Here is a 23,961-nt window from a genome sequence, read left to right on the forward strand (position 1 = left end):
GGAGGAGACAGGCATTAGGGATGAAGAAGTCATAGATATTTCATGGCTTGAGATGCAAATATCAAAGCTTCCACTGAGAAGTTTCTAGTGGATATTTTCACCTCATAGTAAAATAATTAAAAGGCATGCATGTGTTTACAAACAATGAACTCATACATAGCATTCATCCATTCATTCATTTCCTCATTCATCCATCCATTCCCTTTTACTGGAAACTGGTAGTAAGCTGTATGTGCAATGGTTAAAAGAAGACACATTTAGGCTTTCAGGAAACATGAAAATTTGTATAAAGGTCAGACACTAAACAAGTAATAATATGTTACTATAAATTGTGAAGCGTGCCAAAGGGAAAGATAGATTGAGAGATAGGTGATGATGGGTTTTGGGAATAGCTGTTTAAGTAGGTGCCATATTATCAAAGCTATATTGAGGATACACCTTTTTTATATTGAAGCCTTATTGCTTTTGTTTCTCTGTCATTGTTTAAAACTTACATAGAGGCACAGATGAGCAAACTTGCTTTTCACTGGATGTTCTTGGGATAGTCAGTAGCCCCAAGGCACAGTTTGCCAGTGTAGTCAGAAGGCCCTCAGTGTCATGGAGTAGGTCTGAGAATTGTGTGTTTACTCCATCATGGGCTTGAGATTCAGTTGAATCAGTTGTGAGATAAAGGCAGACTTAACTAAACGTTCATTTATGGAGGAAGTTTCTCATGAGGCTCTGTTTGCGTATCCGGGAAACCTGTGGTTCCTACACTGTCCTGCAATTATAAATAATTTCTAAGTAGAAAATGTAGAGGACCTGCATCCAAGAAACTCAGTTTTATCTCTTGAATTCTCTAAAATAAGTATAAATTTCACCAATGAGTAAAAAAAATCCCTATTTTATTCTTATCGTGGAAAAATTAAAGCATAATTCACTATGATAGATTCCGCAATATTTCTAAAATGTCAAAGATTGAGACCAGCAAGGCAATTTTACTTTTAGTTATATATAACACACATCCAAGGTCTACTATATTATTTGTATTAGAGCATCAAAAGGTGTCATAAATACATGGCTACTTTAATAAATCTAGAAAAAAAATCTGTCATGTGGAAAAAAACAAGTTTTATTTTTCATCCCTTCTATATTTTAAAGAGCTGCATTTCTTGCTTTTTGTGTTAAGTCCTGGTGAAGATTTTTTAATACTATAAGTAACTGAGAAACATGGTACTTTAATAATACAGCTCTTTATTTGATTTTTTTTTGCTGCAAATTCATTACTTTGCTCAAACATTTAATTCTATTTTTGTCATTCTTGCTCCTATTTGAAATTCTGCTGAAATAAATTTCTTAATACAAATGTTCACCACTTTTGTATTCCCAATCTTCCATGGTAGTATTTATAACCCAGACTTTTACACATTGAAGAAAAAGATGTTTGTATTCATTCATTCAAAGAATATTTATTATGTGCCCATTATGTGCCCAGTGGTATTCTTAGGTAGGGGAAACAAAAGTCAACAAAATAGAAAAAATATATGCTTTTATTTACCTCCTTTTATGGTTTGGGGAGACAGACAATAAACACAGTAAGTAAATAAGATCTATTTTTACATTAAAAGGTGATGAGTCATATAGAGAAAAACATACATCAAGATATATGGATGCATATAGCTTATTGCAGAAATGGTTTTTATGACAGAGACAAAACTATATTAATTGAAAAGCTGATAGAATTCTTAAGGGAGGGGTGCCTGTGTGGTTCAGTTGGTTAAGTGTCTGGCTCTTGATTTCAGCTCAGGTCATGATCCCAGGGTTGTGGGATCAAGCCCTGCATTGGGCTCTGCAACTGAGTGTGGATTCTCTCTCTCTCTCTCCCTTTGCTTCTCTCTCTCTCTCTCTCTCTGTCTCTGTCTCTGTCTCTCTCTCTCTCTCTCTCTCTCATTGAGAAAAGAAAGAGTTCTTAGTGGAAAAGCAGAATTAAAATATAATATTACTCAGTTTAATCACATATAGTTAACATTGTTTGTTAATGGGACACTGTGTTGGATACCTTTAGATAGCAAATTCATTTAATTCCTCCTACAACTTCATGAGGTAGGATTTGTTATTTCAACTATACGAATGAGAAAACTCTGATGTAGAGAGATAAAACAACTCTCCCCAGTGGATGAAGCAAGGCAGACTCTGAATTTAAATCCAGATTTCTGATCCCCACTCCTCTCCTGTTCATCCTCCACATTGCTGCATCTAACACTCCAGGTCGTTTATTACAACACTCTGTCCTTTGCTTTATTTAAGGTGGTATAAAAGTTTCAGATGTTGACGTTTTTCCAATAAAAATAGTAAGTGTTTAGTTTTAAAATAACTTTCATGTAGTCTGGCAAAGTGATTTCTGAGGGACAGTTTTTCAGATCTTTCCAGAAGGGAGAAGGGGAAGTGACTTGGGAGCTCAGAGTGTCAACATCCAGTAACATTCATTCTTTCCTAAGTCTTCTCAGAAGGCCTGCGAGTTTCAAGTTTAGTTGCGGTAGTGGTGGCTAGGTTAAATTCTTTCACTAAAAATATATCTTCAGAATTGTAGGAGTAATCAAGAGCTCTCAGTTCCCAAAGTGCTTCTCTCGGCATTTGATAATCCTGCATTTGCTGGTGTGGTTGACATAATTGTTCATGTAGTTTTTATTTCGCATATGCAGTGTGTGCACCTGTCATTGGACCAGCTAAAAGCGTTCTTGCCCCTTGGTATTGGGCCATTTTGCTGATACAGTCTGTTATAAATATGACAAGGACAGGAGCAGTTTGTATTACAGGGTAATACAACATAATTTGACTGACAAGCTCGCTTCCTATTATTCTCTGTAGTCTGAGATGTGAGCGAAAATGTCAGTCTATGCTATAAAGGTTATTATAGAATATGGCCACTTATTATACTTTATTTAAAATATATTTTTGTAAGATATACTGGCAAGAGCCACATGGCTGTGGCTTAAACTGATCCTGGTCGGGGGGGGGGGGTGGGGGAAGGGAGGGGTGTATCTTTCAAAATAATAATAACGTCAAGTTTGAAAATACACTCACCTCATGTGAAATCACTGCTCTACTTGAGCCAGCTGTAATAGAGAGGAGCATCCTGTGATTATGAAAGAAAATAATGTGAGAAGGGAATTCTGGGCACTCTGCATTTTGCTTGAGTGACAACGATATATTTGGAAGCATCTGTCTTCCCCTTGCACCTAGATGCATGTTTGTTTATTTTGGCCTCCTGTGGGATACTGGTTCCTTCTAACTCCTGTGGACAAAGGCTCAACTGTTTTTGGCTTCAAAGACTCCTTCTAATAAGTTTACCATGACAAACAATGATATTGGCTGGGGAATCGTGTCCCAATAGGCAGTTAAATTTTTGAGTTTAAATAGTTTCATTATCAAGAAAACACAATATCCTTTAACAAGGGAAAGTATCTAATCAATCATGTTTGCCCAAAGTACCATGCAGGGGACGTGTGCTTAGCTAGTTTCTGTTCCTTTCTATTAAATCCACTACACAAGTATTCAAAGCTTATGTTACTGTGTGCCAGGCAGAGCTCAGATTCAGAAAGTTTTTCTGATTCTTTGTTTTTTATGTTATTATTTAAAAAACATAGATGGTCTTTCTATGTGTATAGTATACCATGCACAGTTCTAAGCCAGTCACAAACGTTAACCCTTTAGTTCTCACAGCACCCTTAGGAGGAAGGTATTGTCCAAGGTCACATAAATAGTTCTGGCAGAACCAGGGGGTTCAAACCCAGCAGTCTCTCCAGAGTTTGTGTTTTTCTGCACGTCATTGTGCTTTGTCAATCCATTTACAGATGGAGATAATTCGTATGCAGTGAAAAATAGGATATAGTTCCTGCCCTCGGAGAGTTTACAACCTAAATCTGTTTCCTCTTTCTTTGCATATGTATCTTCATACATATCTTCAAAGATCTTGATAGACCACTATGGCTCATTAATTTCATAGATATCTTCATTTATTAAACACGTCCTCTGCGTACATGCATACTGCCTGTAATGAGCTCACATCAGGGAGAGATGCACATTTCCTTTCCTAAGTGCTAATAAAAGGGTGCATTTCAATGAAAACTTTCCAAAAGAGGTGATGTTTGATTCAGAGTTAGCCAGATGGACAAATGGAGAGAGAAAAAGGAATTTAAGTAGAAGACACAGGTATGTGTATGAAGGAACAGGGTGGGATCAGGAATGGAAATAATTAAGAGTGTGATATGAACAGAGAAGAAAGACAGGGCTTAAGTTTGAATGACCTTGTGTTCCTTGATGAAGATTTGGAGTTGATTCTATCATTAATGGGAAATAATAAAGAACTTTAAGTAGTGAAGAGGCATGTGGTACATTTAGATCCATAAAGCGGACAGTTCGACTCAGAGGTGTCACTAAACGTAGTTTGGGTTCCCAATTTTGTTTTTTATCTCTTCTCCCTCATCTTCCTTCTCCAATTCCTTCGTCTCCTCTTCTTCAGTCTCTCCCAGGTTTTGCTCAAACCCCCATCCAATCTCACTGCTCCTTCCGGTAACAAAAAAATGTCTACTTTATCCAGTTTTAATCTCAGGTTTTCAGGAAAATACCCAATGTCTACAATTACACCTTATAATGAACTCACATATCAGCATTCTTTCTACTTTGTCAATCGGAAAATTCCCTTTTGTTAATTGAATTTCAAACACTGTCGTGAGAAAGAGGAATATTTATGTGGGCGATCAATAAACTGTGGAAGGAAGAACCTGAAATTATGATGCTCTGGATCTTGGGCAGAGACCCAGCCTGCCACCCTGAGATGCATTCCAATTTTGCTGTGTTCTGACTGAGAGGAGAAGCAGCACTGTGTATCTCCAGAGGGCTCTGAAATTGCTTCTCAGCTCTCCCCATTCCTAACCGTGTCCTTCCAGCACAAAATCCATCCTCTCTGAGTCTATTTCCTCTCCCATGTTTACTTAAAAAGCACTGTTAGAAGATAATGCAGCTGGAAGTATTTTATACAAGCACAATGCAGATGAAAGGCATTGCTATTAATTTATATTTTCAGCTAGAGTTGAGTTCTGTATTTCTATGCAACAGTATTCCTCCAGGACCTCTATATTTTAATGGCCTAAAATTTTCATCTCTCTGTAATAGAGAGAAAAATTCAATTCACCTTCGGTTCTTGCCTATGAGGTCACTTTTGCCCTTGCCAGCCTTTCAGAGAATTTGTCTTTCATTTCCAGAGAACAACTTGAAGGGTAACTTTCTGAATGGCCCTTGATTTGCATTAATGATGTCCTTCAAGGCAAAGTGTGCTACTTTTTCCTCTTGAATTTTTATGCCTCCTTTCTTTCTTTTTCTTCTTCTTTTTCTTTTTTTTTTTAGATCGAGAAATCGATAAAGATACACTTTGGGAGCCATGACAGAAGGGCCGTCCTCTACAGGCCTCCTTCCTACAGCAAAATGGAGTTTCAGCTCCATCAGCACCTCCTCACTCAGCATCGCTACTCGGTCGTCATCGCTGAAGAAAGGCTTGGTGCTGGTCTTGGGCCGGGGCTGCTAGAAAAAGGTCAGAATAAGAAGTAAACGCCATAGCTGCTTAACATACAATGCTAAACAATTTTTAGAATGTGCTACTATCTCCCCCTAAAGAAATTTATAAAAACAAAATTTTACCCATGATCCACTTTCTTGCATCAAAGAAAATTTGGCTCCTTTTTTACTTCCTCTCAATCTTTCTTTAGCTCTATTTCTTTATTCCTGAAATTACTTTGTTTATATTTTTGTAGCATTTTGGGCTTGCATAGTTCATATTTAAATGCTACATAAAAAATGTTTATGTTTATGAGCCTGAATACATGTTCTGCCCAGCACCAAACTGCTCCATATTTTAAGAAAATTGCCACTTCATCTGACTGCAAGTAGAATGTGCTGGAAATTGTTTTGAGAAGCCGGCTTAAATGTGATTCACAGATTGGCTCTAAAATGGGGAAAAAGTATGGATATTTATCACAGACACTATTACTAGTCAAGTACTTTTATTTCTATCATTTGAAATGAGAAATAAAAGACAAGTTTTTAAACAAGGTATTTGAAAAGAAAGTTGAGCAGATGATGAGGGTCAAAAAGGGCAATGAGAATAACAACTAGCGGTTCCTGAGCAACTAACCACGTGACAGATACACTCCACCTTGCTCTTTAAAGTGCAAACTTATGCCAATGAATGAATGAGGTTGGGGAGACCTTTAGCCACAATCACCCTTCACCAGGTTCACTTTTACCACACTGGTAGTAAAGCTATAAGCTACTTAGCTAGCAAAGCTTTTGAAGGATAGGACCCCAAAAGATAGACTTGGGTGAAAAGAAACATCCTAAAAATGTACAGAGTATGGGCCATTAGGACAGGTCTTCAGGAATGCCATTTGCTCATCCCTGCCCCACTGTGAGTAGTATGGAAGTCTAGAGCCTTGTGCTTCTGGAAGCAAATGAGAAAAACAAAAAGGAAGGTAAAAGCTCTGGAATGTCAAAGAGTGCTGAAAACAAATCTTACAAACGTCATTGCAGTTGGTTCTGTTAAGGACCAACCGAAAGTTCTGGAACATCCATAAATGATATTTGTCAGAAAAACATTTATCAATGTTAAGGAAAGATATAGAATGTATAGCCTCCTTCTCATCCCCAAAAACCTTTTAGTTACTTTTTTTAAAAAGCTTATTTATTTATTTTGAGAGAGAGAGACACACACACAGAGTGTGAGCAGGGGAGGGGCAGAGAGAGAGAGAGAATCCCAAGCTGGCTCTGCACTGTCAGCGTGGGGCTCGAACTCAAGAACCTCGAAATCATGACCTGAGCCCAAACCAAGAGTCGGATGCTTAACCGACTGAGTCACCCAGGCACCCTCTACCTTCATAAAACATTTTAGCCCATCATTGACCTAGGTGATTGAATGTATAACCACCACCTATGTGCCATGTGAAAACATCAGCCATAATTACACAGCACTGTTGTCTGAAATGCCTGTTTCTCGACCTCCTTGGTACCGCTACTGACTGAGTATGTGGACAACCTGGATTCTCTGTGCATTTCAACTTCAATTCAGTTTCAATTTTCAATTTCATCCGTTTGCAATTTAGAAAGAGTATGTCTGCTCTCTCCCTTAATGTCTGGGTCAGTTTTACAAGAAAAGGGAGAATTACTTTGAGGCTTCCAAATATCAAGAAAGTGCAAAGACAGACAGCCTGAAGGCAATGAAATCTGGCAGCCAGAGGAGCTGGTAGGCCCAGCATAAGATAAGGAGATGGTGTCACCAGAATTTGTCAGTGTAAATGCTGATTTGGCTCTCTTATTCCACCTTCCCTCCTCTTTTACAACATCCTTTTCCTCATTCTTTCTTGGTTTCTTCTTCTCGGTGTAATAAGATATTATTCCTGGATAAGGCCTCAGTTTCATGAGTATGGAAAACTGATTTTTGGTTTTTCACTTGATTTTGTAGTTTTCACTGTGAGAGCAACATCAAATACCTAGAAATTTAAAAAAAAGTTCTGTGACCATGATCTAACATTTCCTTGATTTTCTAACATATAGGAAACAGAATCACTTTTTTATTGAAGCTTATTTTCCATGGCCACAAATTTAAGCTGTAGATAATGTTTGAATTGGGGTACTCATTACAAATATATTTTCTAAAGATTTGATTCTTACAAAATTCATTTCTCTTTAGTTTCACATATTCCCCTAATGCTTCTTTGCCTATATGTACAGCAGCAGAAAGTATGATGTTATACTGGCACATTTAAACTTCCTTTCTCCATGCCGAGCATCTTGGGGGGAGTGGGGGCAATTCAGAATGATCCGGAGACCTACCCCACCTATCTTTCACTTCATCATTGCAGTTTCTGCTCTTTGCTAAACTGAAATTTGAAAGTATTACATCCAAAATAAATCAGGTACTACCACAAATGTTACTAAGTGCCCAGGTGCAGATTTGACATGTTTATAAAATACATTCTTGGTTGTAGGAAAATAAATACAAAATAAATTTTCCCCTGTCTACCTATCCATTTTACCTGCCTTTCTCTCCTCTTCTGATTTGACCCCAATCACTTCTGCTGACCTCTTTCTGTGCCATCCTTTGAAGCACAGGTGGCCTCTTTCCAGCCTGGGGCTACTTTTTTTTTTTTTTATGTTTATTTATTTTTAAAAGAGAGTGAGACAGAGCTGAGCAGGGGAGGGGCAGAGAGAGAGAGAGAGAGAGAGAGAGAGAGAGAGAGAGAGACAGAATCTGAAGCAAGCTCCAGGCTCTGAGCTGTTAGCACAGAGCCCGATGCCGGGCTCAAACTAACAAACCACGAGATCATGACCAGAGCTAAAGTCGGACGCTCAACCCACTGAGCCACCCAGGAGTCCCTGGGGCTCCTTTTTTCTTTTTTAAACCTTTAAGGCCAGAAGTGGATAAAAATTAGCAAAAATAAAAGGGTCTTACCTAGGCAACATTCCACTATTAAGTATAATCAGTTTTTGTAGAGTAATATTTGGGTTTTATATTTTTTTCAGTTTCCTTACTACTTAGTAAACATTTATTGAAAGGAAAAGTAAGCGGTCTCAGATTCTAAGTTACAATGTGGGCATCATGTTTTTTCCCTGGTTAATTCCATTCTAGTGACATAACAGAAGTTGGTGGCTCTATCGGGAAAGACAGTCAGGCCCTAGATATGTGACTTTAAGCAAGTTAGGTTCTTTGTGCTTTAGTTCTCTTATCTGTTAAATGCAATAATGATATTACTTCATGTTAGTATGTGGTGAGAATTTAACCACTTTGTCTGCCCCATCAGAGTTCTGGGAGGAGACAAAGTAAAGCCCAGCCAATATTTTTTATTCAGTAGTCTGGGAGTGGGGCCTAGAAATTTATATGTTAAAAACAGACACTTGTGATTCTGATATATAGTCCATTGGGGCACACCATCCTAAGGGATATACTGTTGGCTCAAAAAATAACAATCTTTAGAGTTAGTTTTGGGAATAAAACAATGCAAAAGTCTGTTTGCTATAATGCCATTGTACTACTTAAGTTTTAACGATGGCCCCCCTGGGTGGCTCAGTCAGTTCAGTGTCTGACTTCTGCTCAGGTCATGATCTCGTGGTTAAGGCGTTCAAGCCCATATCGGGCTCTGTGCTAACAGCTCAGAGCCTGGAGCCTGCTGGGTAGACTCTGTCTCCCTCTCTCTCTGCCCCTCCCCGATTTGTGCTCTCTCTGTCTCTCTCAAAAATAAATAAACACATTTAAAAAATTTAAGTTTTAACTATATAGGTAATTACAAACATTTCATCTTTAAGCTGATTTTGAAACAGTAAGAGGACAATTGTCTTTACAGGTTTAAACCTACAAAACTTAGCAGCATGTAAAACATATACTTTATGGTCCTTCAGTCCTTGCTTTGGAAAAATATATCTTATGTCCCTGTGTTTATAAGAGCATATAATTCTCCAAAGGAAAAGATAGAAGCACCAAGCAATTATTGCCCTTCCTAGTATCTAGGTACTATTTAGTAAACCAGTGATTTAGTACATGGAATAGTATAGTAGCCTAAAAGAAAGTAAATGTTTTCCAAAAGTTCTTAAACTCATTATAATGTCCAAGTAGTATGTGGTCCCTGAGACTCTGACTCAGTAGGTTGTATCATTGGATCAGAATTATTTCTGTGTACTTGAAGAGTAGTGCATATTTAGCAGTTTTCTGTTCACTTCTGAATATACTTTGCACTTCTAAATTAGACATATTATATAGTCACATGCAAAACAAATGCCAACTGCTGTCAAAGCTGTGGAATTGGTTACTCTTATGGTTTCACATTGCTCTTGTTTTTGTAACTTGGGTGTTTTACGTGGAATGCTTTTTTGAAGAAATACAGAAAGTGCAAGACCACATTGATTTTCTTTCCAGGGGTTGGCAAACTATGGCCCACCGGCCAAATCTGGCCCAACACTTGTTTTGCAAACAAAGCTTTATTGGAACACAGCCACACATTTGTTTTCATACTATCTTTGGCTGCTTTGTTCTGCAATGGCAGAGTTGAGTAGTTGCAACCGCGACTATATGGCTCTTAACACCTAAAACATTTATTGGGCCCTAACAGAAAAAGTTTGCTGACCTATGTATTTAGACTAATTCTATGTCACTTGATCCCCTACCAAGCTGATGGTTAAACTTTAGGACTCAGATGGTTTAGTTTTTTAACTTATACCAAACCTCATTCAAAAAGGATTTGATGGTTTACACTAGAACATATAATAATGAAATTACTAAAATGGAAATATAAAATTAGGGCTCAAACTGGATATTCCTCTTAGTTACCATAATTTAAGCTTAATTTTGGCTTGAGCCAAAAGCAACAAGGGAAAGAATAGAAATTTTACACTCAGAAAGAAGGGAATACTATGTTCCTTCCCCTAACCTTCCACATGCCCAAGTAGTATATTTAAAATAAGTTTTTTGAAGGAATTATTATGTAGACAACCCTAAGTTATATAATGGGTCAATAGCCAGAGCAACATTTGTATTGCAGATGAAGTGGATGTCATATCTTGGTTCAGATAGCAAACTTCTAACACAAGCTGAGAGTATAACGTTAACAGCATGATGTAGTGAAGGCATTTCTAAGAAGGGCTAAAGTTAATACTATGATGGTGTTTATTGATATTTGTATTGATATTAAATTTGATAGAGTATGTTCTGGAGAATGCTATTTTAAATAATGTTGCTTCACAGCCTCCCCCAACCCCACCATAAGGATACTGTAATTTATCCAACTGTGTTCTTGAGAAGCACTATTAAAAGATATAGTTAATAGAGCGAAAGATACAGATCACTACTTAATGTTGTGGAAAATATATTAGAAAAGAAAAAGCCTATTTCCTTTCCTGTTTGTAATTTAATAGTTTTCCATCCTCCTATATTTTTATTTACATTCACTCGCACCCGTAAAAATGTCCAACACATCCATGTACCATTTGAAATTTAGTTGGATTTTGAAGGTTTCTTTTATAAGGGCTACTTGCCAGAAGCTGTTTCTGAGATTTGTATGGAAAAGAAACATCTGCTACAGACAAATCTTAACTTTTGTGATGGAAAGCATATTTCAAGTTTTCTTTAGTTTATTTGTATTCAAAAGATGCTATAAGGAAGTTGAGATTTAAATTACCCGTAAGTAGGAAGGGCTTAACCGCAATAATTGCTTTCTTGGAGAGGTTGTAGACTGTGGTAATTAAAAAGAATAAGCTTTGGAGTAAGATTAAACCTGGGTTGAGTTCTAGTATTTCCTTTAATGGTTATACAACCTTGGACAAGTTACTTAACCTCTGAAAGCTCTATTTTTCCCTTTGGGATTTGATTGTTTTGGATTGTTCTGTGAATGCCATGTTACAGGCACTCCAGAAATGGGAGCTAATATTGTTATTACTGTCAAGAACTAACTAACAGAAAGGAGATTATGGAGATTCCTTTCTCGGGAGATACATTTATATGAAGAATATAGGGGTGCTGCTGCTGGATATTTTGTGATAAATGAACTTAATAGGTGTTTTCAAGGCCCTCTTTATCAACTTACATGTTCCCGTTGAAAGGTCTGGGCTGTAAATGCTCCTGAAATTCCAACACAGTCTCCTGGATCATTCCCTTGGAAAAGACCCCTCATTAAAAAGAATAATAATAATCCGTAAGTTTCTTGAAGTCAGGGACCATATCTATTCCGCTTACCCCTTAAAACCATGCTCTCCATCCAGAGGCACAAAATAAATATGTATCAAATACAGTTGAATACGTGAACAAATGAAGAACAGTGTACCAGTATTTGAGCTCCTTAAATGGTCAACTACTTTAGAGAATTCACATTAAAACTTAATTGATAAACCTTTTATTTTTACATAACTTTACAGGAACACTGATACTCTACCCATGCTCAAATCTGTTCTTATATAAAAATAATTCATCCACAAATATGGTAAGTAAATAGGGCTGATACTACCTGTTGAGGGTTTTAAGTGCTTGTGTCCATTTTTCAGAATTCTTCTCTTCTTTTGCTTTTAAGACTCCTCTGTCACTTTGACCAGTGCTACTGCCTGTTGGTTCTGGAGGAGTTTAGTTCTAAACATATTCAGTCTCAGGTGCTGTGAGCTTTTCTATAAATGTATTTAGCAGTAACTGAAGAAAGTAGAGAGGCCAGGGCAGGAGATGAAGATTTGTGAGTTACTTGCTGAGAGGTGATGATTGATTCACCGGAAGTTTACTATTCCACAAAACAATGAAACACGAAATGTTACCTAACAAATATTCTCCAATAAAGGACACGTAAAAGTAAGCATACAGCTTTTGCGGCTTGTGAACATAGAAAGCATCAAGGGTCAGAACCCCCATCTTGTCATTTAGGTCCTGTTTGTCATCTACATTATGCTCTCTACTTCTTTGCTGAGCATAGTGTAAAATATTCCTGCTTGTGCTCTTCCAATCCTCTGCTTTGCAAAAATATATATTTATAATATACACCTTCCCTACAGAAACAGAATCACCATCACATTATTCTCTTTCATATTATCCAAGTCCTATTTAGTAAATCAGTGTTTTAGTTCATAGAACGGAGCAGTGGCCTAAGAGAGAATAAATATTTTCCAAAAGTTTTTAACTTGCTCCCGGGATAGAGTCTAAATAATATATGGTCCAAAAGACTCTGACACGCAGTATATTTTATCATTGGGTGAGAATTATTTATGTGTACTTGAAGAGGGCATATTTCTCCAGTCGCCGCCGAAACCAGATCTGCAACAGCCACAAGAAAATAGATGGTTCCAATTGCAAAGAATGTTTCTGGGAGGCCCTGCAAGTAGTTGGACCAATATTTTTGTTTCCCCACTGTTTAACGGGACACTTGGGTACAAGATTTATTTGTAGCAACCCTAGAAGACATAACCAGGACCCATTTAAGGATGAACGTTTTATCAGTCAGAGTTACCCAGCAGGGGATCTGCCCATCTCAGAACACAGGAAGTGTTGTGGGAACAGAGTCAAGTCAGGGATGCTGCCCAGCGGTTGTTTTATTCCTCAGGAGAATGAGGAAAATCACCACCCAAGTCTTTTTCAGATCGTCTCTATAACATTCATGACCATGGAATGAGAGAAAGTAAGACACGATTTTAAACCTCATCATTCTAGGGATTCTTTCTCTTGAGTCTTTTTAGTCTCATGTCCAAGGGCAGAAGAGAGGAATGGTAAGCAAAGGAGTGGAGAAACACTGGTCTGGAGGCAAAGTGGGAGGTGATCCCCTTTGGCTAGTAGTGCATGTCGATAGCAGATGCTTCCACTGATAACTCAAGAGCCTAATGAAGTCTCTTCTCCTTCCTTCCTGTCGCCAGCCTGAAACCAGCACCCCTGCTGCTTTCCTGAGTTTAATATGCTATATGAACATTTAGCAAGAAGACAAAAGAGTAAAGGTCACATTTAAAAGGCAGAGTGTGTTTTGCCTTGTCAGTATTTCACCTAGAACACCTTTGACATATGTTTTTTATTATGCAAGTAATAGGTTTTGGACGATATCAGAAGTGCTTCTGTGCCTTTCGTTAATCAAACTGGGGGAAAAAAGGAAATTGAATCAAAGAAACTTACAGGTCTGCACCATTCAATTTTATTGTATTATGACACACAGTAATTGTGTGTTCAGGTTTATTGTTATTTTCCTCAGTGCTTATAGAAGTACTGATGTATTTATGACCAAACAGAATTTGTTCTTTAATTGGCACACTAGAGCTCGAGGAATGTTTATTTAACCCTAACTCAGCTGAGTTGTTTATACTACAGAGACCTGAGTTGAATTTACTTTACTTTTTGAAAAAAGCTTTCTTATTTATAAAAGTTGAGCTTCAAGTGACCTCTCCATTCTAATGTTTCCTTTACCCTCCACTGTGCAAAGAGAACAAAAAGCCAGTGTCTCATTTTTACTCCAAAGAAATGAAACTACTTCCTTAAGTGGGTTGGTTCTTACCATTGAAAATGGTAACCAGATGTTTACTGAAATCCCCAACATTTCTCCTTCAAGCCTAGCTTCCTTCTAATCGTTTGATCTTTTTAAGTTTCATAGAAACCAGATTGGGTATTTAAATTTTCCAAAGCTGGGAAATGTTTAATAGAGCTTTGAAGATACTTTTTCTGAACTGTTTTCCTTAAATGCACTTTCTGCTACTTTTATTTTTTAAAAAAGGGACAGCGTTAACATTTTTTTTTTGCAATGCTATTGATTTTATTTAACCATATTACAAATAACATACTGTACTATTATTTGGTTTAGTGTGAAGGAAAAAAATCCTTGCAGTTTTTTGCCCCTGGCAAATACATATGCTTGCTTTATATAGAATAACAGAAACCTACATTTCACCTGGTTTTGCCTCAGTTACAAAATTAATAGCCCAATTCAGTGGCCAGTTAAAATATTGAACTTATTTCAGACACTAGGTAACATGGATTCCCACTGATCTTTTTAGATCAGGGTTTCTCAAACTTGGCTGTCCATTGAAATTCTGTGAGGAGCCTTAAACTCCCATTTGCTAACTTCTAGCCCCAGATCTTCTGATTGAACAGATCTAGAGTTCTAGCCTGGATATCACGAGTTTAAAAATCTCCAGGTGATTCCAAAGTACAGGTAAATTTGGGAACTTTGGTTGATGTGCTGTGTTGTTTTCATCTCAAATTTTTATAAATACAGTTGGCTCTTAACACAGATTTGAACCATGCGGGTCCATTTATATTTGGATTTCTTACAGTACAGTCCTATAAATGTATTTGCTCTTCCTTGTGAATTTCTTTCTTTTTTTTTAATATTTTATTTATTTTTGGGAGAGAGAGTGTGAGCAGGGGAGGGGCAGAGAGCGAGGGAGACAGAGGATCTGAAGCAGGCTCCAGGCTCAGAGCTGTCATGACAGAGCCTGATGCAGGGCTCGAACTCATGAACCGTGAAATCATGACCAGAGGCGAAGTCAGACACAACCCACTGAGCCACCCAGGCTCCCCTTCCTTATGATTTTCTTAATAACATTTCTTTTCTGTATCTTACTTTATTGTAATAATACAGCATATGATACATGTAACATACAAAATGTATGTTAGTCGACTATTCATGTTATTGGTAAGGCTTTCAGTCAACAGTGGGCTATTAGTGGTTAAGTTTTAAGGAAGTTGAAAGTTATACACAGATTTTCTACCCTGCAGGGCTTGGTACCCCCTAACCCCCATACTATTCAAGGGTCAGCTGTAATTTATTTCAGGTCATTGTTTTTTTTCATACTCTTTAGAATTAAAGACTTTTTTTTTAGACATTAGACATTTTGTTTGGTTTTGCTATAGACTAAACTATGCTTTGAATGACAGATCTAATTTGTAAAAACAAATAATATTCATATTATATTTAGATTAAGGAAAGACTCCAGGAAAGAAAAGCAAACTGTTTCATATGGGACTTTTCAAGTGACAGAGCATGTGGATAAACTACAAGGGAGTTTGGGGACTCCAGATATAATGTGTTTACTATGCTAGTGTATTATCACATTTGGATGCTTGAAATATTTTAGACATTTTCCTCAATTTGGGAGGAGTTTGGAAGCATCTAACAGCAGTTTCAAGACTGCCTCTTCAGTTTTGCACCACTTTTGCTTTCTGCTCTCCATTTTATAATTATTGTAAACCTCCCCACTTTCTTTTGAGACTTGCTTTTCCCTCTGGAGAATTAATTAGCTAATTAATTATTATTAATCAATATTTCCCTCTAGATATCCTCTGTTATTTTTCATCTTCTTTTTAGCTAAAGTTGCTTCTTCCTAACATTATCTCTTTGTGGATGTGGATGTCCAGACTACAGTTTGGGAGATGAAGATTTAAGAAAAAGTCAGTATTTTTTTCTTCATAATCGCTCTCTATTTAACCCTCAATAATAATAATATGACTCCCTTCTCCCTTAAAGTTGTTTTTTTCCCCAGAATTTACCAGGAAACTCCTTTTTTTTATTTTTACAAAATACAGCCACTGTTTTGTTTTTGCATTGTTTTTGGTATAAGAGCAGATTTGATCATGAGTAGAATATTAGTATTCTTCAGGAGTTATGTAAATATTTTAAAAACTTAAATTAAGCTTTAATGTGAATTCACTGAGGTAATTTCTCAATTTCCTTGATCTCACCTATCAGTGTTTCCCAATCTTGGTGAAATGTGTGAACCAGTGGAATAGATACTTGTCCTAGAATTGAATGGGTCCCACAGGGTCTGGAATTTTCTTATGAACTCTTTTCTCCCTTAACTTCCTTAATGCTGCCCTCTCCTGCTTCTCCAACCTTTCTGACGCTGCTTCTTTATGACCTTCCTCCAAATTTGGGCTTTCTCCAAGACATTTACCCCAGTCATCATTTTCCCCCCTATCTTGACATTTCCTCAAGATATTTTTCTACTCTGCAGATTCATTAATCTCCTCTGGGGAACAGATTGGTGGCAGCCAGAGGTGGTGGTGGGAGGACTGGGAAAAATGGGTGAAGGTGGCCAAAAGGTACACACTTCCATTGAGAGGTAAGTTCTAGGGACATCATGTACAACACGGTGACTACAGTTAATTACACTGAATTTTATATTTGAAAGTTGCTGCAAAAATAAATGGTCAAAGTTCTTGTCACACACACACACACACACACACACACACACACACACAAATTTGTAACCATGTGGTGATGCATGTTAAGTAGACTTATTGTGATGGACATTTTGCAATATACACATATTGAATCATGTTGTGTGCCTGAATCTAATATAATGTTATCTGCAATTATATCTCACTAAAAAACATCTCTGGAGATATGATGTTTGAATAATGTTGAATCCTAATCTGTTTTCTGTAGGCAGGATTTTTAGAGTCTTGATTGTCAAGTACCTGATAGATGTTTTGGCTTGTGTGTGTCACTGCGGCAACATATAGCAAACTGCACCGATTACCTCCCACGCCTGCAACATCTGTGGTTCTGCCTGCCGTGTTTCTCTTGTTGGTACCACACTCGCTCAGTCTCTCAGGTGCTAAAGCTCATCGTCAGGTTCTCCCTCTCCTTCAGCTGCAACACACGTTGGACACCAAGTCCTCCTCCATGCCGTGGCTCCACGTTCCGCGCCTCTCATGCTATCACAGCAACTATTAAATACTCTCCCAGCTGCTGGTCTGTGCTTTCTACAACACACCCCCATCATGACTGCCAGTTTAATATTTCACAAACATAGCTCTGATCACATCACTTCCCTGTGCAGAAGTCTTCAGTGATGTCTCATTTCCTCCTAATCAGAAGACATGTTTCTTGGTGTGGCATTCAAAGCTTCCCAGGCCATGGTATCAGATACCTCCCCAGCCCTGTTGTAGTGTGATTCTCAAGCCTGTCCTCACACTCAAATTATTCAGGGAACTTAACAATTTAAAAAGTCGGTGCTGAGGCCTCACTTCTGAAAATTATATCAGAATTTTAGGGGAGCAGAATGAACTCGGGCATTGCTATTTTTTTACAGAGCTCCCAGGGATGGTCATGTGTGGGCTTCCTGGTATTGGCCTACTAATCTTTGCCTGATCATGCTCAAAGCTTTGTGATTTGCATTGCTACTGAGGTTTTTGGCGCCTAGAATTCCTTCCTGTCTGCCATTTCTTAGAATTCAATCTGTAAGTTGACCCATAAATAACTCTCAAAGTAGAAATGTTAAACAAATTATCTGAGACCTCACCACACATTATTCACATATCTCTGATGCCTAGAGTATGTTCTGTGTTACATTTTTAAATCTTATGTGTTCATCTCTTCTCCCCTTCTGTATTATAAACTTCTTGTAAAGCAGGAAATGTTTTATTTGTCTATTCATACTCTATTCTGCGTAGGACAGTGTCTTGCAGGTACCTAGTAGATACACTATTAAATGAATAAGCAATTGAAGAAATAGACCTGCAAATATACTAATAAAATAGCTGAATCTTTCCTTTGCATATTCAAGCACCATTCGCTTCTTAGAAAAGTAGGGGAAAAATACTTAGTATGATAGGAGATAGCTGTGTGGTAGAGCAAAATAAAATGTGCTCCAGGCCGTGTCTGAGCAAAACCAACTGAAAAACAGAACTCACATACCTGCCGTTCTTAGTGAAGAGTCTCTGTAACCTCGTTTCAGAGTTGCTCAAGCCAGTGCCCTCTCTGCTTTCAAAGAAACAATTCCACCAAGTTAATAATAACCTTTTAATAGTAATGATAATAACTCTTTTCAGCTCTTTCTCTAAGGACAAATATGAAAGGCATATGTGAATCTCATCATCTATGCAACAAAATAGTCTATTTAGAGCAGGGTATCTTCTGGAATTTAAAACATCTTGTTAGCATTCCACCTCATTTTCAGAGTGACCACACAAGTGATTAAGGGCTATAAAGGGCAGAAGCGACTCGCAGGGGGCCCTGCTTCTCTAATAGCGAGCTCTCTATTTTGTACTTGTGGGTAAAGGGAATCCCTGTCTCAGTGGTTGCTTAAAGAACATGGTTTTGGCAAAGCTCCAGGGTAGTAGCTACTGTTTGCTGGGCCCATGATTCTCAAACTTAATATGCATCAGAATTGTCTGGAAGGCTTGTTAAATCACAGACTGCTGAACCGTACTCCCAGGAGATCTGATCCAGTAACAATGGTTAAGATAAAGATAACAAGTTCTCAGGGAATGCTAATCTACTGATCCTGGAGCTTGTGTTGAGAACTAGCGTGCTGATACTTCTTTATTACAGTTTTTCAGCGTTTCTTCCAGAAGCACAAAGAAGTTCTGCCTGTTTGCTATTTAAGTAGTTAAGTGGCCAAACGATTCCCAATTCCCCATTTGCCTTGGCAGGACTCTGAACCAGTCACCCACTTGGGTGGGAAGCCCTGCTCCTTAATTCAAACAGATGCTAAACCCGTCAATTAAAAGTTGGCATGCAAAGCTGTGGTATGTGCTATCTTCATTCCTTAGAGTCTAAGGCCCGGGATCCATTTGAAAGTGAGAGCAACAAGCCACTGAATTTCTTTTTTTAATTTTTAAAAAATTTTTTTTTTTAACGTTTATTTATTTTTGAGACAGAGACAGAGCATGAACAGGGGAGGGGCAGAGAGAGAGAGGGAGACACAGAATCGGGAGCAGGCTCCAGGCTCTGAGCCATCAGCCCAGAGCCTGACGCGGAGCTCGAACTCACAGACCGTGAGATCGTGACCTGAGCTGAAGTCGGAGGCTTCACCGACTGAGCCACCCAGGCACCCCAAGCCACTGAATTTCAAACTGTCTTTGGGCATCTTGGGCTTGCTTGCGTATAGTGGGATCGAGGTAAAAATATGGACATACGATTTATCCTAAATCGTAATTATATGCCCCCGAGAAGCAGCAAGATGGTACTATGGAAGGGAGGACGACTACTTTGGATTGCACTGTCTGTGTGAAGCCGTGACTAAGTTACCTAATTTCTTCGGACGCCTTTCATTTTACAGAAGATGAAGATTTTTTGACTAGATAATCTTTCAGATCTACTCCAATTGCAAAATACAGAAAAAGTACAATAAGGAATGGAGCTAATCTCTACAATGCCACCAACAAAGACAGCTAATGTTGGACATGTTTCTTTACAAGTATTGTATACATTTTATGCACTTTCCTAGCTTGCTTTTTTAGCATACTATTTATCAGAAACACATGCCATAAAAACTTTGTAAACATTATTTCAATGGCTACATAAAATTATATTATATGGATGTATTTAATATTTACTTACTATGATTTCCTTAATCTTTTCCACATTGTTAAATATTTCTGATATTGCCAATATTTGGCTATTGTAAATAATTCTTGTATATAAATCTTTGTCTACATTTCTGATTCTTTCTTTAAATTTCTAAAAGTAAAATTACTGGAATGAAGAATGAGGGCCCACCTTGAAGCTCTTCATTCACGCTGTCAAAATTCTGCCTGAAAAAGTTAAAGCATTCCCTGTTAGACGTGCAAAAAATTTCCCATCTCACCAAACCTCACCAGTATAAAACTCTGTCATTTTAATAAGTGATCTTATTTTCAGAATGAGAACTTTATCATTGTTCTATGGAAGTATGACATGGAAATCCAAATTCACAGCTGTAGTGTAAAACAGATTGTTTCTGTTGGAAATTGGTACTTGTATCATAGTAAGAATGCGGAAGGCCAGAAAGGCTGGCACATTCCATGGTAATCTGAAGACTCATCCAGATAGCCAACATATGAGGAATAATGAGTGTTTGCATTTCCATTGGTTTGTTTGCTGAAGGATTTCTATTCATTATGTCCATTTGTTTGAGAAATAGCGTATTAAAGTTTATCATCAAGACCTTATTTTGTGGGTACCTGAAATCCTAACTTATAAGCATACACAGCATGACTACTGCATGCTGAGACTGATTTTTATTTCTTGTCTGATGGAAAGAAATCCTATTACTTTGTCACCCTGAGTATTTTTAAGACACTATCATATCATGGACATTTTGGATTTAAAAATGATCAAGATCCAGGTTAATTTTCTGTACATTTTTGCTTCTGTATAAGTTAACTGACATTTTACAGTACTTTGAAAGATGTGCAGTGTGTGTATCTCAATGTGTATATCTCAAAAAGACTCAATGGCATTTTTCTCAGAGAAAATATTTCTTTACTTAGATGCATATCCTGACCGCATTTTTAGAAAAGAGTCCCATTTCAAAGATGTCATATGTTTATGGTAGAATATTGAATCAAATATTTGCAAATACAAAGATGAGCATGAAAAATTAAATCTAAATTCACCCAGAGAGAACACAGTTGACATTGTGCATGTTTCCAGGCATCTCCCTAAGCACAACCCAAACATGCGCGCGTGCGCACACACACACACACACACACACACACACACACACACTTTCATCTTACCCTTTTGCCCCCTGCCTCTTTATACCATAGCTTATCTCACATGTTTTAACAGATAAAATGTTAATATTCAGATATTCTGATAAAAGCTTTGCAATATCAACATAATTTAAAAATTTTAATATCAGTAGTTTTAAGTTTGTCTTTTTTTGATTACTAACTACATGCACTGTGATATGCACTGCATTTTTTAATTTTTTTTTTGTGATATGTCCTTTACATGCATTAACTCATTGAATTCTCACTCATAGTCCATAGGTAGGTATTTCTGTTTCATACGTGAGGAACTGAGTAAGGAGTCTCATAAATGGGATAGCTGAGGTTTGGCCCTGGGCTGTCTCTCTCCAAACTTGAGTCTTTAACTGCAATATCAAAGTCATTTCTGGAAAGTATATGGAAATTTCCTTTGCTTCGTTCTTTTTAGTATTTTATTATATGGAAAGGAATGCCCCGATAGTTTAACTAAGTCCTTCTTAATAGGTATTTAGAATCGTTTCAACGATGAAAATATTAAAATATTTAAATATTTAAAATATTAAAACTGGGGTTCTCCTTGCCAAATTTCTCCACAAAAGGTTGGCTCCTGTTTTTACTTTCATCACCAGTGCTAGTTCATGATCTTTAGCAAATACATGTTAACATGTTTTTTAATCTGATGAGATTAAAAATGACACATCGGTTTAATTTTTTACTAAAAAGAAAGTTTTACTTGCACATCAAATACAATTCTTTTTCTTATGCTAAATTTTGTCATTTTGCTTAATTTTTATGTATAAAACTTTTTTATACAATGCATATAAATAAGAAATTTATAGAGGGGGCACCTGGCCCGTGCAGGTGGTAGAGTATGTGACTCTTGATCTCAGGGTTGTAAATTACCTAGAAAATAAAATTGGGTGTAGAGATTACCTAGAACATAAAATTAAAAAAAAAAACACGTTTATAGAAAGCAAATCCAAGTGGTACAACAAAGAAGATCACAAAATTAAGTTTACTGAAAGACAATTTAAAGCATAGAATATCACTTTACATTCATAGAACTGACAAAATCCAAAATTGGTGATATCACTTATTGCTGGTAGGAATTCTGGGAGTGGAAGCTCTCATACCTTGCTTGCAGAAATCTGAAATGTTGTAGTTTTCTTTTGGAAAGCAATCTGGAAAAATCTATAAAATTTAAAATACAAATACTTTTTAAGATAGCAATATTTTTGAGAATCAATTTGATAGAAGTCACAGCATCAAAACGTAATAAAATATGTACATAAATCTTAAAATTAACAATGTCAGTGGAGCAGAGAGAATGATTTTACATAAGGACAATTAAAATAAAGGAAATGAGATTACTGTATGAATTTTGAGTAGTAAATAATTAGAAAAATAGCAAATTATGTTCCAAGCATCTCCAGAGAGGTGGAAAATTAATGTTTGAGATAAGAGGAAACTATGATTTTGCAGAATTCTGTTAAAATAACACATTTAAGAGGTATTATGGGATAAATAATACCTCTTAAATGCATAAGAACAAGTTACTTTAAAAGGATGGTACACTGTAACAGTACTTGGCAAAGCTTCACATTGACCTAAATATTCTTCATCTCATGGATAACAGAATTATTAGCCTCAGGAAACATTTCCAATATCCTTTTGGCTTCTAGGAGCAGGGCCAATTTTCCAAAAATTGTGAAGTGGATGAAAATTGTCTTAGGCGATAGCCCAGTTTACCCACTAGCCTGGTCCCTACTTACCCAACGCACCTACTTCAGGGAGTCAGAGGAGTTGGCCTAGGTGGTCAGGTCACACCTACCACTTGGGCCTTGTTGCTACTCACTCAGGAGAATGTACATTCCTTCATCATTAGTTTTAAGGCTCAAGGTGTCACCTGTTTTAGCAAATGCACAGTGTCAAGGAGAGAAAACTGCTGAGCTCCTTTCTAGATAATGTGCTTGAATTTTAACTGGGACCTACTACTAATGAGGTCCTCTCTTTTCCTTAGATTGAAGCCACCAATGAATGCCTTTCCTCCTATGGTAAGAAGGCCTATTGAAGCAGCATAAAAGGGGTAGCCAGGAGTTGGGAGAGGTTATTCCCTGTGTTCTCTAAATTACACTTATATTGCTCTATACAGAAGCCTTAAATAATAATCTACAAGACACATAGAAGATGTTGCATTTTGTTTCTTGAAATAAGTTCATCATCTAGATCTAGAATTTATCTGCCCATGTATACCTACCACTCACCTATTTATTCATTAAACAAATACTAATATAAAGCTCATCAAGTACCAGGCACTGTTCTAAGCACTTTACAAATATTAATTCCTTTAATCCTCCTAACATTCCCTAAGTGTTGGTATTATTATTACAACTACTTTTTGGAATGGCTGTGAATGAGCTCACTAGATTATCTATTGCTTGATTTGAAAATGGAAGATAAGACTTGCCCATAAATATCTTACAGAAATCTATGATTGGGTTAAATACATCTCCAAAGAGATGGAAAATAGTGCATTATGAGTAGGAGATATGTAATCTTAAAATACTTATTGCATTAAGTAATAAGCAATTGAGGGAGTGGATTCTTTTTCTCATGTTAGTGGATTATAGTTTCTCAAGCCTTAGTTCTCATCTGTGCTGAATTAGTGTGGAATTGTTCATAGAGTAAATTTTAAATCGATGACTCCCTCCGCCCTCTCACATTGTTCATAGTCCCCAGTGCCTTATTAAAAAATGTTAAACCAGACATGACTAGCTTGCATTCACTGCATTTTAAAGAAGTCATGCAAAGTGATTTTTAATAAAACCGGAAGAAAAAATGATATTTGGTTAAATGAAGTGTCACAATGCTAATTATACACTAAAACCTCCTGTTCCATAATGTGGAATTAAGTATAAGGAATGTCTGTCAAAAACTCATGTCAAGTACTCAAGTAATAAAAGAACTCAATGTGTGGGTGCCTGGGTGGCTCAGTCAGTTAAGTGTCCAAC

General features: G+C 37.1%; 1 protein-coding gene across 4 annotated transcripts in view; it reads left to right on the forward strand.

Annotated features, from left to right (window-relative positions):
• Window positions 1-23,961, forward strand: part of CPED1 (cadherin like and PC-esterase domain containing 1) — a 272,086-nt gene that overhangs the window by 22,332 nt on the left and 225,793 nt on the right. For all 4 annotated transcript variants that reach the window (XM_043589341.1, XM_043589342.1, XM_043589343.1 and 1 more), the window contains exon 2: window positions 5,386-5,569. In XM_043589341.1, coding sequence (XP_043445276.1) covers window positions 5,386-5,569 — 184 coding nt within the window. The remainder of the gene's footprint in view (window positions 1-5,385; window positions 5,570-23,961) is intronic.

The sequence above is a fragment of the Prionailurus bengalensis genome, chromosome A2, assembly GCF_016509475.1.
Source record: "Prionailurus bengalensis isolate Pbe53 chromosome A2, Fcat_Pben_1.1_paternal_pri, whole genome shotgun sequence".
Taxonomy (NCBI): Eukaryota; Metazoa; Chordata; class Mammalia; order Carnivora; family Felidae; genus Prionailurus; species Prionailurus bengalensis.